Raw genomic sequence first — 16,897 nt, 5'->3', positions numbered from 1 at the left:
TAAAAATAATAATTGTTATATTTTCCAAAATAATTATTACATATATTTTATTTTGATTATATTAGTATTGATATTTAATTTAATTAAAGTTCATAATTTAAATTGATATATATTTAAACATCTATATTTTAGACAACTATATCAGTGAAAACAATATTTTTTTCATGATATTTTTCTAATTGTAATTATAAGTATAGGAAGTTGATATTTTTTAAATCCATATTTTTGACTCAATATATTTGTAAGTAGATATGCTGTCACTAAACCCCTCCAACAACAGGATCACCACCACCCACATAGCACAATAACACAGCTCACATGGTCAGATCACTACGTTGTCCACTTCAGGATACCCGCCCACTAAGAGTGCGCCTCCCAACAAAAATAGCACATCTTCACAACAATGGGGTAAAGTACACATAGAAGAATGGACCAAGACCCTTCAGGAACACCCGCCCAGCCACACCAGAAACCCCGATGTCGACACTAGAATCTTCACTGACTGGATCACTGACTGCGCCAACCCCATCACAGCCCTTCGTATCAACACTAAAAAGAACAACAAATTTCTCAACTGGTACCCAACACAAACAACCTCAGGAATTCCAAAGGCAGCTGAAAATGCCTCAAAAGAAAATAGAGAATCTACAAAAACACCACCACCAGAGGCACATACAAGCCACCCTCAACCTCTACCACAGACAACTACTAGATGAAAAGAAAAGAGCCTTAACCCTCATGCTCGAATCCAGCTCAAACAACTGCAAAGAACTCTACCATCATCAAGGAGGTCTCCAATCTAGCAACAACCAACAGCGACATCAGCCCATCCCAAACACTCTGTGACGACCACTCAAACTTTTTCTGCCAGAAGATAAAAAAACAAGTTACTTACCTATACACTATGGTTCTCCAGTATTGATATCTTTTATTGATTCACATGCTTGATTCTTCCCCATCGTCATGGTGGGAATCCCACAGTAACAGTAAAACAGCAGTATTAAAGTTTAACATTCAATTATTGTAAAGATTCAATAGCCTTTAGCAGTCTAGTATCATTGTTTTAAAATGCGAAACCATAAAAGATATCAATACTGGAGAACCACAGTGTTCAGTTAAGTAACTTGTTTTTTCTCCAATATTGTATCTTTTATAGATTCATATGCTTGAATCAGAATAGTAAGCAGGTATCAAAGGACAGCAGCAGCTGGTAAGTTGAAGCATCCCACCATGCGTCCAAAGCAGAAAATATAAACAATAGTCATAAAGTGCAGGCATTATAAAAGTATATACATATATATAAACGTATATATATATATATTTAAGGTTGAGATGGATTTGTTCAGAGGAATCCGAATGGCAAAAGACCAGCCATGCAATGGTACAAAGATTCAAAAACCGGGGTTACAATACGAAAATCATCGAAAAAGGATGGAAGAGAGCAAATGAGAAGGAAAGGAAAGATGCTTTAATAACCAAACGTGAAACCACAAAAACCACAAAGAAGAGAGAGGAAAGTAAAATAAGACTGATTCTAGACTACACAAGAGAATCCAAGCAAATTGTGGGGAGTATAAGAAAAATTTGGAAATTACTTCAACTAGATCCTACCACAAGAAAAGTAATGGGGCAACATCCACAGGTAACCTTTAGACGTGATAAAAACTTGAAAGATAGACTGATACATAGTCACCATCAGGATCATACAAAGAAGAAGAAAGGAATACAATGGATGAAAACAAAGGGGTTCATCAAATGTCAGAACTGCAAGGTGTGTCAAATAGCAGTTAATAAAAAGGAAGTACTAATGCCAAACAACAAAACATGGAAGATAAAGGAATTGTTTACATGTTTGAGTACCCACGTGGTATATGTGATAGAATGTCCATGTTCTCTAAAGTACATTGGGAGCACAAAAAATAAACTGAAAAAGAGAATTTTAGAGCATGTGAGAGCAACGGTAAATAAGGACAGAAATAATGCTGTTGCAAAACACATGGAGAGTAATCATAATGGGGATTGGACTTTGTTAAAATTTTATGCATTGGAAACCATCATCCCTCTTGATAGGGGTGGCGAAAGAGAAAAAATCTTGACATGCAGAGAATCGCGACAATTATTAAATTTCAGGACAATTACCCCGATGGGACTAAATCAAAGTGAAGAACTGTATGTACATCTATAAAAATAATGGGGACTGATGAAATATGGTGTTTGAGTAATTCAAGGAAAAGAGACTTATTAGTGAATATATGAGTAAAAGAATGTGCAATATATTTGGAAATGCAGATACATATACATTTATAGAGGTTTTGAAATGGTTAATCGGTAAAATGAATTGGTTTTTATATATTAATTGGTTGTGTACATATGGAGGCTAAATTAAGGATTTATGAACTGAGCTGGAAATGTGGATTGAACCCTTCGGATCATAATTAAATCCTCAAGGTAAAGCCCACTAGAGAGCGGAAAGGAGCTTGTTGTTTATAAAGTTTTGGTAGACAAGAAAACAAAATATTTGTTTGAGTACAATCTAGAAAATGACAAGGAGGATAACTATGGTCAAAATATTAATGCCCACTGGAGGGCGTAAATCATTGTTAAAGTTTAACATAAAAATCGCTGATAATCCCACAATACCTGCTATTAATGTTTATATAATTGCCTACTCTAAGTGTGAATAATGTTGCACAACCAAGAGTAGTGAATGTTTAAAAATGACATTATCTTGAGAGTGTTCGTAACATACCGATTCAATGAACAAGTAATAACAAAACTACATTTCCCAAACAACTTCCTGTTAGTAAAAAAACAGGAAGTGATGCTTTGCGTAAGAGAATGTTCGGCGGGAACCTCCGTAGAAATAGGAGGGACCAAACCTTACTATTGTATTACCGTGAGCAAGCTACACGTTTGTAGCGAAACGCGTCGGAATGATTTGTGAATACGCTGGTTAACAACTGCGAAATAAAGTATTGGGAAAAAGAAGAGAACCTTTGTGAGTGTGTACTCATTTCTTCAGTCGAAGAGGTGTGTGAAATAAATTAAGGCTTGGCTCTGCCGAGGAGTATTGCACCGGAGAGTGGAGCGCCAGGGGTCTGCATTTTTTAGAGCAGATTCGGTGGATAAATTAAAGCAAACCCGGTGAACGCCAACACAGTGGAACCGTCGCTACGTGAAAGTGCCCCGTGGAAAGAGCGGATTACGAACCGGCGGACCAACATCGAAGGGTGGAGGTAAGCACGGGGAGTGCCTTTTTTAACCATTGGGAGTCAAAGACGTAGCGGAGAAAAAATAACTTTGAATGTTGGTTGCTTTGCAAACAAAGAGAGGTTTCTGTTGTGCTTAAATAAAACCGCAATTTGGAATCGAAGCATCGATGAGCGGAACATATAACCAATTAAGTACCAACATAGCTAACAACTCGTTTGCACAAAGACAGGTTTTTCCCTTTGAGGCTTTTTCGCCGAGAAAAAAAGACATTAATGAATTAAGAAATCAGAAGAGAAATAGCTGATAAACCAAACCTAGCGTACAGCAACACGTACACAGTTAAATATGGATAAAAGAGACGCCAAAAGAACTGAATTATTGGATTCCTCTTTTTTTGAACAAAAAACACCATCATCCAATAAGAACAAAAATAACAAACAAGATAACCAAAAAACGGATACAAGGAGCAAACTCAAATTATGGGAAAGATTGAGTAAGAAAGAAATAAACAAATGGTGGGAATTAATAACTTTGAAAAAATATCTGGAAGTAAAAAGAGTTCCCAGAGGCTTAAGACTTTCACTAATGCCGAGTCAACAGGATGCTACTGATGAATTATTAAAAGATTGGGGAGAACATATCTTGGATTCATCACTCGGTTTAATCACAATCCTAATAAAACATCTGGAAATAGCATTAGTTAAAATCAAGGAGGAACTATCAGATTTAGAAAAAGAAATAGCTGCCATAGATTTAAATCCGGAAATGCTAAAATTAAAGGAAGACCTGGAAAAATATGTGGATAAGCATGAGGAGATTGTTAGGAATCGAAAACAATTCAAATTTCAACGTGACGCTGATGATTACGCACATGGAAGAATATTTACATATGCGCGAAAATTCGACATTTTCAAAAATCAAGGAGAGAAGGGCTCAGGATATCAAAGTACAACAAGCGCAACATCTATGACATCCACAGGCACAAGTGAGGATGGTTCAGAGAACGAAAACCAAACAACAAAGGATTTTTTAGGCGACATGAGGCTGGTCCTCAAACAAAGATTTTGGGAACAAAATCAACCACAATTTTCAAGAGGAAGAGGAAGGGGACGGAAGTGGGTCCCCAAATCAGGAGTGGCTGCAAAAAACCAACAAGACGAAATAAAATGAGGAAGTGGGCCCCAAAAAGTAGGAACGGAAACCAGATCCATGCGCCAGAGGAATCAGAAATAAATTGGGGTGATGCAAAGCTCAACAATGAAGACCTGGAGGTTATAAATTTATCAACAAGAATTATAAGTCAAGATGAAACGTCCCTTTTGAAGAAGGGAATCAACTTCTGCCCATCAGAATCTATGAACCTGGCTCAAACCCGGATCGACCTTTATAAATATATAAGGAAGATCAAATTAGCAAAAAATTTTGAGGAGAACGAACAAATGGCAAACTTTACCAAATTAAAAAAGAAAAAAAGACTGGAAGGATTGGAAGAGGAAAGAGGATTAACAACTGCAGACCTCCCAGCTTTGGTCACATTAACGAATTTGGATATAACAAATGAGGAGGAAACCATCTCAGATTCAGGAGTATGTCCTCAAAAAGGAGCAGGATTAAGTGGAATGAAAACACCATCTAAATTTTATCCACATTTACCACAAGGTAATAAAATTGATATTTTCCAGGAGGCAATCATTCAAGATATTCAAAAAATCAAAGGAATGAAATTTCATGACAATTTAAAAAAAGAAGAAAGAACAGCATTAATGGATTTAACAAATGACAAAATGATAACCATAAAAATTGCCGACAAAGGCGGTAATATTGTCATTTTAAATACAAAAGACTATGTGGCAGAAGCTCACTCAAAACTTGGGAATAAACAGTATTACAGGAAATTGGAAAAAAATCCGACGGAAATTTTCAAAGACAAACTGGATAAGAAACTCAGGATGTGGACTGATCAAAATCTGATAGACCCAGATGAAATGAAATTTTTAACAACGATACACCCGGTGACAGCCACGATTTACTTTTTGCCGAAGGTGCATACAAATCCTCTAAAACCACCAGGGAGGCCGATCGTTTCATCAAAGAGGTCACTCATGGAACCTGTAGCTAACTACATTGATTTTTTTCTAATGCTGTTAGTAATGAATTTGAGTTTCTACATACGAGATACGACGGATCTTCTTAAACTCCTAAATTAATTACCATGGCAATCCAACTACATGCTCATAACCATGGACGTGGTATCATTGTATACTAATATCGAGAATAACATCGGACTAAATGCTTGTGCCTATTTTCTAATAGAAAGAGACATTCAATTTAACAGACATAATCAAATGTTAATTGATATGGTGGAAATGTGTTTAACGCAAAACGTCTTTCTATTTGGTGAAGAAATTTTTCAACAGATCAAGGGTTGTGCAATGGGTTTCTCATTCAGCCCGGCATACGCATGCCTCACTATGGGGTGGTGGGAACAACAAATTGCATGGCACCCGGATAATGATTTTTATGTGAACAAAATAGCAAAATGGGTCAGATACATCGACGACCTACTAATTGTATGGGAAGGAACTAGCCAAGAATTTGAGGCCTATTTTCAAATCCTAAACTCATCAAGTACTAACCTAAGATTCACTTACAACATAAGTAAAACTCATGTGACCTTTCTTGATACGGAAATATATATTAAAAATGATAAAGTTGAAACGACCTTACACAGAAAGGAAACTGCCACAAATTCAACGTTACATGCAAGCAGTTTTCATAAACCTTCAGTGAAAGAAAATATTCCGTACGGTGAATTTTTAAGGTTGAGACGGATTTGTTCAGAGGAATCCGAATGGCAAAAGACCAGCCATGCAATGGCACAAAGATTCAAAAACCGGGGTTACAATACGAAAATCATCGAAAATGGGTGGAAGAGAGCAAATGAGAAGGAAAGGAAAGATGCTTTAATAACCAAACGTGAAACCACAAAAACCACAAAAAAGAGAGAGGAAAGTAAAATAAGACTGATTCTAGACTACACAAGGGAATCCAAGCAAATTGTGGGGAGTATAAGAAAAAATTGGAAATTACTTCAACTAGACCCTACCACAAGAAAAGTAATGGGGCAACATCCACAGGTAACCTTTAGACGTGCTAAAAACTTGAAAGATAGACTGATACATAGTCACCATCAGGATCATACAAAGAAGACGAAAGGAATACAATGGATGAAAACAAAGGGGTTCATCAAATGTCAGAACTGCAAGGTGTGCCAAATAGCAGTTAATAAAAAGGAAGTACTAATGCCAAACAACAAAACATGGAAGATAAAGGAATTGATTACATGTTTGAGTACCCCCGTGTTATATGTGATAGAATGTCCACGTTCTCTAAGGTACATTGGGAGCACAAAAAATGAACTGAAAAAGAGAATTTTAGAGCATGTGAGAGCAACGGTAAATAAGGACAGAAATAATGCTGTTGCAAAACACATGGAGAGTAATCATAATGGGGATTGAACTTTGTTAAAATTTTATGCATTGGAAACCATCATCCCTCTTGATAGGGGTGGCGATAGAGAAAAAATCTTGAGATGCAGAGAATCGCGACAAATATTAAATTTCAGGACAAGGACCCCGATGGGACTAAATCAAAGTGAAGAACTGTATGTACATCTATAACAATAATGGGGACTGATGAAATATGGTGTTTGAGTAATTCAAGGAAAAGAGACTTACAGTGAATATATGAGTAAAAGAATGTGCAATATATTTGGAAATGCAGATACATATACATTTATAGAGGTTTTGAAATGGTTAATCGGTAAAATGAATTGTTTTTTAAATATTAATTGGTTGTGTACATATGGAGGCTAAATTAAGGATTTATGAACTGAGCTGGAAATGTGGATTGAACACTTTGGATCATAATTAAATCCTCAAGGTAAAGCCCACTAGAGGGCGGAAAGGAGCTTGTTGTTTATAAAGTTTTGGTAGACAAGAAAACAAAATATTTGTTTGAGTACAATCTAGAAAATGACAAGGAGGATAACTATGGTCAAAACATTAATGCCCACTGGAGGGCATAAATCATTGTTAAAGTTTAACACAAAAATCCCTGATAATCCCACAATACCTGCTTTTAATATTTATATAATTGCCTCCTCTAAGTGTGAATAATGTTGCACAACCAAGAGTAGTGAATGTTTAAAAATGACATTATCTTGAGAGTGTTCGTAACATACCGATTCAATGAACAAGTAATAACAAAACTACATTTCCCAAACAACTTCCTGTTAGTAAAAAAACAGGAAGTGATGCTTTGCGTAAGAGAATGTTCGGCGGGAACCTCCGTAGAAATAGGAGGGACCAAAGCTTACTATTGTATTAACCGTGAGCAAGCTACACGTTTGTAGCGAAACGCGTCGGAATGATTTGTGAATACGCTGGTTAACAACTGCGAAATAAAGTATTGGGAAAAAGAAGAGAACCTTTGTGAGTGCGTACTCATTTCTTCAGTCGAAGATGTGTGAAATAAATTAAGGCTTGGCTCTGCCGAGGAGTATTGCACCGGAGAGTGGAGCGCCAGGGGTCTGCATTTTTGAGAGCCGATTCGGTGGATATATATATATATATATTTATATATATATATATATATATATATCGTATCAACCAAAACGCTCCTTCTGACCTCCTGATGCCCCGAGGGAATTGGCGTAGACCACTGGTGGAGCACGCCGGTAATTAATCCTTGTCACTGCCACAATTAAGTACGCTCTCAGTGAATATCCAAAGACCAGCTCAAATTCCAAGGGTTTTTAATCCACAAAACAACATGTTTCGGCTTCCCAAAAGCCTTGATCACGTTAAATGGAAAAGTGCCCACACTCGTGTTAATAAAGCATTCGGCAGTCAACACATCACGTGTAAAGTCAAGACATAGAAAACAGACTGCAAGGGTTTCGTGCCTTACACTGAAAAAGAGCCGCCATGATGGAATGGGACATATTACACAGTGTAAACGTTGTAATGCCGTGATAATTCATATCACACATCAACTACTAATATGCTAACTTATACAAAGTTACATGTAAGTTCATTTAAACTCATAATTCATCTATATTAACTTAATGTCAAAACAATTAATTTCATGTGTCTCCTAAGTAGTCAGACATACACTGTCTAAATTTGTCAAAACAGTTAGTAATCTCTGTTTCAATACAATAGATACTAATCTTATATGATGTTTGCGAGATTCCACATGCTATACGAAAACCTGTGTATATAGAGACAGTAACCATGTAGAATACATATGCACTGTAATTATTGTCCAATTGCGGCATTCATTAGATGTATATTGTCAAATACACTTGCGTTTGGCTTGCCAGAATGTTCATCAAAAAACAAAAGCAAAGTGCTTGTGTGGTGAGGAAAACAGAAGAAGGGATGGTGTGACCCGTGCTTACAGAATACATTGATCAGTCAACCATTTTCCTATTGAAAAAAAGAAGAAAATGGAATAAAAATAAATACATTACCATAAATAAAACCAGATAAAAACCAAACATGTTTTTCTAATGTGCACATGGAAGAATCATATAGTGTTGTGTGAAAGAAGGCGGAGAATATTATGTATCATGGTACAAAAATACAGAGATCACAACTGAATATTCATGTAGACGGCTAGACATGCTTATGTTGTACATAGATTCAGAAAGATAGGGTATGATGATGTGTTGTAAAAAAAAGGCTAGGATGGACGAAAAGAAATGAGATCACCCACACAAATCAGTCTGATAACATCATGATCAGTGATACTGACACCATTATTAATATGGTTATGTTAGAGCAGGGAGAGACAGAAAATGACAGTCAATCACCTGATGCTATACTAATCCCACATGATACCCACATTCTGCAGGATAGCAGTGCAAATTCAGGCTTCAAGCCTAAATCCACTTTCCTCCCTCCTCTTCCACATGACTCCCTTGATACCTTTCAGGACAGTACTAGCAAAGCACTTTGCTTATACAAACACAAAAAGAACAGGAGAGAGTTTATCAATAACAACATGACCTACACCCAAAGGCAGGCACTTAAATCCCTCATAGAGGATGATAGCATAGTCATACGTCCCGCAGACAAAGGCGGGAACATGGTTATCTTAGAAAAACAAACATACATCAAACAACTCAAAGACAAGAGATTTTACCTGCCAGTGTCTAGAGAGATATATAACAAGAGCATAACGGAGCTATGGGACGAGCTAACGATGTAGAAGGACAAGGGCATTTTAGAATGGGAAGAATATAATTATCTGAAAAACGACTTCCCGGTCCTTCCCGTTATGTATCTGCTTCCCAAACTCCATAAGGACCCCCTGAATCCTCCGGGCAGGCCAATTGTGTCCTCAAGGGGCAGTGCAACAGATCATGTCTCTAAATACGTGGACCATTACCTTCGGGAATGGGTGGCTGGTTTACCCAGCTACATACGAGACACCAAAGACTTTTTAAATAAAATTCAGAACATCAACTGGGAGGAAGGGTACTTGATGATTACACTTGGGGGTCGATTCCGATCCGGTAAAAAGCACTCCGAATCGTCGTACGGAGCGTTTTTCCCCCGTACGAATCGTAGCTGTAAACGTCCCGTACGTACGACGAAGTACGATTCGTAACAGGAGCCGTACTCCGTACGAGTCGTACAAGACACCGTACGACTCTAATCTCCGTACAATTCTGCCTCGGAACCTGCTGTACGCGACATTTGTACGGTTCGCGGCTGGTTTTTACGACCCAGCCAGTACGATACGTGTCGGGTATGCACCGTACGACCCTTTTTCTACGGGAGCTGAAAACAGCCGTAAAAGCAGAGTTCGCGCCGAAACAGGTACGGAACGACCCCCCAGGTACGGTGCGTACTCCCCATGATCGCAGGGGTACGCACCGTAACCCTGCGATCATGGGGTGTACGAGCCGTACCCCCATTGTACGATTGGTGTACGAGCCGTACCCCCATTGTACGATCGGTTTACGAGCCGTACCCACATTGTACGATCGGTGTACGAGCCGTACCCCCATTGTACGATGGGTGTACGAGCCGTACCCCATGTACGATTGGTGTACGAGCCGTACCCCCATTGTACGATGGGTGTACGAGCCGTACCCCATGTACAATGGGTGTACGAGCCGTACCCCAATTGTACGATGGGTGTACGAGCCGTACCCCATGTACGATCGGTGTACGAGCCGTACCCCCATTGTACGATGGGTGTACGGCTCGTACACTGATCGTACATGGGGTACGGCTCGTACACCGATCGTACATGGGGTACGGCTCGTACACGATCGTACATGGGGTACTGCTCGTACACCGATCGTACATGGGGTACGGCTCGTACACCGATCGTACAATGGGGGTACGGCTCGTACACCCCATGATCGCAGGGGTACGGTGCGTACCCCTGCGATTATGGGGGGTACGGACCGTACGGTGTGTATGTGTTTGTGTGCTTTTCCGTATGACTCGCCCTTACCTGACGTGGACCGTACGAATCGCGTCCTCATACCCCGGTCCGGATCGTACTCGTCGGGTCGTACGGCATGTGTAGGAGTCGTACGGTATGTGTACGAGTCGTACGGTTCACGGTTTCAGCCTTGCAATACGTACGGATCGCGACGATTCGGACGGATTCACGGAATACGGATCGTACTTCGCGACTCGGATGGACGGGTACGATTCGTACGGAGAGGGCTCCGGATACAAATCGTACGGACGTTTTTTTCCCAAATCGGAATCGACCCCTTGATGTCCAATCCCTGTATACCATCATTGATCACAGGGATGGTTTGGAGGCATGCGGTTACTTTCTGGCAGCACGTCCCCTGAGGTACAGAGAACACAGTAAAATGCTGTTGAGTTTGATGACATACTGTCCAACAAAATTTTTTTATTTAATGGTGTTCTCTACAGGCAGGTGGTCGGTATGGCGATGGGTTCCAGCTTTGCTCCCAGCTTCGCGAATCTATTCATGGGAAGCTGGGAGCATGACATCAGTACCGACCCTGCCTGTACACACTACCTCCAGCATGTAGTCACATGGTGGAGGTACATTGATGACCTCTTTGTCATCTGGGAGGGCAACGAACAAGATGCTGTGGCTTTCATTGATACTCTCAACAAGAATGACAAAAATATAGTACTGATCAGTCACAACAGCAGCAAGACAGCTGAGTATCTTGATGTCAAAATTAACATCGTACAGAATAAAATACAGACGACCCTCTTAAGAAAAAGTACCACTGGGAACAGTATTCTTCATGCCCTCAGCAGCCACCCGGATACTCTCAAGTGGAGCATCCCCTACGGGGAACTGCTGAGGGCCAAAAGAAACTGCAATACTGAAGAAACATACCAAGAGGAGTGCAAGAACATGCTAGCCAGGTTTTCTGCTAGAGGATACCCGAAATGGGTGCTCCGAAAAGCCAAAGAAAGGGCAGACACTACAACTAGACCTGATATCCTTAGTGACAAGGTCAAAGAGAAAGACGAGCTAGTGGCAAGTGAGACACGTTTGATTCTCACCTACAATGCTGAATCACATAACATACAGAGGATTGTGGTAAAAAACTGGAACATCCTCAAGAGTGATAGCGTTATAGGTGATGAACTGCCCAACAGACCCAATGTTACCTACAGAAAGGGAAAAAGCTTAAGGGATCTCCTTGTCCATAGTGATGTAACTACCTATGCGGTAGGCTCTGAGCGTGGCCTCAAGGGATTTTTCCCTTGTGGTCACTGCAAGGCCTGCAAAAACAGTGTTTTTACAAAGGAGGTTCAGTATAACGGGACCCACATGGAGGTCCAACAATTTCTGACATGTGGTACTATGTACGTTATTTACGTCATAGTATGTCCATGTGAACGATGGTATATAGGCAGCACAACGTGTGCTGCAAAAAAACGTGTCCTTGAACATCTTAGGGCAATCAAAAATAATGATGAAAAATATCCAGTTGCCCGTCACTATAGGGATAAACATTTCTCTGACACCTCAAAAGTGAAATTCTTCATTTTAGAACAGATCCCACCCAATCCGATGTGTTGTACAATGTATCTAGCTGAAGAGTACTATTCTCTCAGGTGTATTGCTAGCTCTTCATCCTGATTAAGCCCACCAGGCTCTTTGGTCTGAAAATTGATTATATATTTAGATTCTCTTTGTCTTAACTTCAGCATTCTGGTGCCTTCATAAATAAGGCCCATCGTTTTTTTGCACTCCACACCACCCCAGTTCAGACATGGCCATATGCAAATCAGCCTTGACCCTGTGCCTCATGGGAACAGTCCAGCCCGAACTGCCAAACCATGTCTTTCCTGCACCAGAATCAAGCATCCTAGGACCGGTTTCTTCCGCCAGGATAGCTTGACTCCAGTGGTGTGGAGAGCATGGGATTCATGTCTGAGCATACCCATCCCACTCGGGGTGACAAATGCAAAAACAACAGTTGATGGACAGACTGCAGAACAATGTCATACATTCACCCCAGTACAGAGATCTGGGCCTAAATCCATCGTTTTTTTGCACTCCACACCACCCCAGTTCAGACATGGTCATATGCAAATCAGCCTTGACCCTGTGCCTAATGGGAACAGTCCAGTCCGAATTGCCAAGCCCTGTCTTTCCTGGACCGGAATCAAGCATCCTAGGACCTTGGAATCAAGAATTCTAGGACCGGTTTCTTCAGCCAGGATAGCTTGACTCCAATGGTGTGGAGAGCATGGGATTCACGTCTGAGCATACCCATCCAACTCGGGGTGACAAATGCAAAAACAACAGTTGATGGACAGAATGCAGAACAATGTCATACAGTCACCCCAGTACAGAGATCTGGGCCTAAATCCATCGTTTTGTTGCACTGCACACCACCCCAGTTCAGACATGGCCATATGGAAATCAGCCTTGACTCTGTGCCTCATGGGAACAGTCCAGCCCGAATTGCCAAGCCATGTCTTTCCTGGATGGGAATCAAGCATCCTAAGACAGGTTTCTGGCTATCAGCCGTCTACAGCCAGGATAGCTTGACTGCAGTGGTGTGGAGAGCATGGGAGTCACGTCTGAGCATACCCATTCAACTCGGGGTGACAAATGCAAAAAACAACAGTTGATGGACAGAATGCAGAACAATATCATACATTTGTCCCCGTACAGAGATTTGGCCCTAAATCCATCATTTTTTTGCACTCCACACCACCCCAATTCAGTCATGGCCATATGCAAATCAGCCTTGACCCTGTGCCTCATGGGAACAGTCCAGCCCGAACTGCAAAGCCATGTCTTTCCTGGACTAAAATCAACCATTCTAAGACCAGTTTCTGGCTATCAGCCATCTTCAGCCAGGATAGCTTGACTTCAATTGTGTGAAGAGCATGGGACTCACGTCTGAGCATACCCATCCCACTCGGGGTGACAAATGCAAAAACAACAGTTGATGGACAGAATGCAGAACAATGTCATACATTCACATCAGTATAGAGATCTGGGCCTAAATGCATCGTTTTTTTTCACTCCACACCACCCCAGTTCAGACATGGCCCTATGCAAATCAGCCTTGACCCTGTGCCTCATGGGAACAGTCCAGCCCGAAGGGCGGAACGTACCACACGCCCCCAGCGTTTGTCACGCCCCCCCAGCACATGCCCACAGCACAATGCAGACGCACCCACAAGGGACTACTTTGCTGGCACGGTTCTTTTACCTTTTAAATGTATATGGTGGGCGTCTGCGTAGCCTATGTCCTTCTGCTGCAACTGCCCTTTCCAACGCTGTATTGGGTGTTGTGATTGGCGCTGTGGTTTCTGAGATTACCCGCCTCAAAGGTTTGGGCTCTCTCTTTATTATATTAGTATGGATATATATGTGTGTGTGTGTGTGTGTGTATATATATATATAAATATATATATATAATTCAGAAATAAAAAAAATATATATATCTCTAAATCAGAAGGTATTTGAAAGGTAATAATCACTGATCATAAAACAATGGTATATGAAGAAATAATAGTATATGAAGAAATAGACACTAAGAAGTTCATACCATATGCGAACACACGTCACAAAGCAGCTTGTCCAACCGCTAAATCTGACTTTTACCATGCATCCAGGCAGTAATGCTTCATGAAGGTATGGGCGTTCGTCCATATCGCTGCCCTGCAGATGCCAGGCAAGGACACTTCGGTGAACAGGGCAGAGGAAGCTGCCACCTTGCACGTGGACTGAGCTGTGATTTTGGTACCCAGAAGGCGGCCAGTCCTCTCATGACAGAAGAGAATAGTCGATGAGACCCAGAGAGCAATCAATGCCCATGTCATAGCCTGACCCTTCCTGGGGGCAGAGAATGCGATGAGCAACTGAGTAAAGGTTTGTAAAGACTGAGTCCTTTGTAAGTAGAACTTTAAACAACGTTTAATGTCCAGTGAATGGAGGGCTCTTTCAGCCGGTGAAGATGGAGCAGGAAAGAAGGAGGGTAGAATCACTGGTTCATTTAGATGAAACGTGGAAAGTACCTTCGGAATAAAAAAAGGATTGGTACGAAGAATTACTCTATCCTGATGAAACTGCAGGTAAGGCTCTGTTGCAGTAAATGCTTTGATTTGATTTCACTAATGCATCTAGCTGACGTGTTGGCCAACAGGAAAGCAACTGTCTATGAAAGGTATTTTAAATCAGATTTGTGTATTGGTTGAAAGGGAGACTTCATAAGCTGTGACAGGACAAGGCTTAGTTGCCATAGCACTGGAGGAGGTCTTATAGGAGAGTAGGCCCTGAAGAGACCCTTCATAAACTCCTTCACAAGCCTGTTAGACCATAAGTACAAGTGACCTGAACATCATTTGTATCTGGATATTGCTGTCAAGTGCACCCTGATGGATGGACGTGCCAGGCCAGATTTGGCGAGAAACAATAGATAGCGCAAAATATCCTGAGCAGGCGATGAGAGAGGATCAAAAGAGTGCTAAACACACCATGAGCAAAATCGTTTCCCTTTGGTTGAGTAGCATTTGATCGTAGAAGGAGCTTGGGCTTTCTGTAGTACAGCTTGACATTCCTCAAGAATTGCTAGCGCTCCGAATTCTGTGTGATGAGGAGCCAACTGACAAGTGAAGATGTAAACTTATGGATGAACCATTTGGCCCTGGTTCATGGAGAGGATATTCTCCTTTTGCTGGAACAGGATTGGAGAAGACTCTGATAGGGGATACAGCTCCGTGAACCTGTACTGCCGCGCCTATCCCGGGGTGATAAGGATGATGCAGCAAGGTTCCGGTTTGATCTGCTGCAAAACCTTTGGAATGAGAGGAAACTGAGGGAATGCGTAAGCAAACGTTCCCTCCCAAGAGAAATGGGAGGTGTTTCCTAGAAAGCCTGGCTGAGGAAACCTGCTGGTGTAGAACCTGCATTTTCTGTTGAGAGACGTATTGAACAGAGCCACAGATGGAAACCCCCAAAGGCGAAAACCCTTGCAGCTGATCCTCGTTTAGCTCACACTCGTGACAATGTATGTCTCTACTGAGGGAGTCAGCCATTCATTTTGGACTCCTGGTACATGTTGAACTTGTATTGCTATCTCATGGGCTATCAGCCATTCCCAGATCAGCTGAGCCAGGACTGGCAGTGCATGAGATATTGTCCCACTCTGTTTCAGCAGGTAGAACATGGTTGTGGTGTTGTCCGTGCAAACGTGGATCGATAAATTCCTGATCCTTGGCAAGAAAGCCTGGAGGCCCAGAAACATGGATGTATTACGTTCCAACGCATACTTTTACAACGCATGCTTTTACAACGCATTTTTTACAACGCAAGTACATTTACTACGCACGTTTTTACAATGCATACCATTACAACGCGAATATATAAAAGTATTGAAAAAGTACCATTACAAAGAAAACATATACAACGCATACCATTACAACGCATATATTAATTTTTATTTTTCTTTGTAAAATAACTCCTGGCACGGGATGCAGGGAAAATAGGGGTTTTGGGTGGGGAAGTGTATTAAAAACGTAGTAAAAAACTAAATAGTAATCCTTGAAAATAGCACGTTTTTTAAACAAATTACTACTCAAGTATTAAAATTATTACTCGATTATTTAAAAAAGTACTTGCTGATTAATAATAAAAATAGTTATTAAACATAAATGGGGAACAAATGTATTATCAAATAAATTTTTTAAAAATTAATATAAATCGTATTAAAAACCGTAACTTTTAAGAAAATTAACAGAACAACAAACACATACCCGCCATTTTAGAAAAGAAGCCAAAGAAAGAGTCCTACAACTCTTTTCATGAAAACAACAGCACGAGACTCTAAACAAAATGGAGGACAAAACGCTATGTCAAAGTAAAACACACACTTTTAAAAAGATATTTTAAATTACACGTTTTCACATCAATTTAATGTAAAAAAAACTGATTTAAATGATAGTTTACACAAAAACTAAGTAGCCACTCACAAAAACCTATAAATACAAGTAAGCCACCATTTTGAAAACAGTTGATATTCAACTCACAGAGAGAGCAGACGCTACAAACTGAACCTCTGACCTTTTTGCCACAGTGACGACCTCGAGTCAAATGAAAAGAAAGCCATCCATAAATACAAGTAAGTTTGTAGTAA

At 40.6% G+C, this 16,897-nt stretch overlaps 1 protein-coding gene across 6 annotated transcripts in view; it reads right to left on the bottom strand.

Annotated features, from left to right (window-relative positions):
* Nucleotides 1-16,897, bottom strand: part of ARMH1 (armadillo like helical domain containing 1) — a 649,433-nt gene that overhangs the window by 85,861 nt on the left and 546,675 nt on the right. Inside the window, exon 11 of one of the 6 annotated variants that reach the window (XM_078671742.1) lies at nt 8,215-8,705. The exons of the other annotated variants lie outside the window; for them this stretch is intronic. Coding sequence (XP_078527868.1) covers nt 8,694-8,705 — 12 coding nt within the window. The 3' untranslated portion in view covers nt 8,215-8,693. Of the gene's footprint in view, nt 1-8,214; nt 8,706-16,897 lie in introns of those variants that run through there. 6 annotated transcript variants of the gene reach the window in all.

This window comes from Lissotriton helveticus, chromosome 1_2 (genome assembly GCF_964261635.1).
Source record: "Lissotriton helveticus chromosome 1_2, aLisHel1.1, whole genome shotgun sequence".
Classification (NCBI taxonomy): Eukaryota; Metazoa; Chordata; class Amphibia; order Caudata; family Salamandridae; genus Lissotriton; species Lissotriton helveticus.
This window is presented reverse-complemented; position numbering and strand designations above follow the sequence as displayed.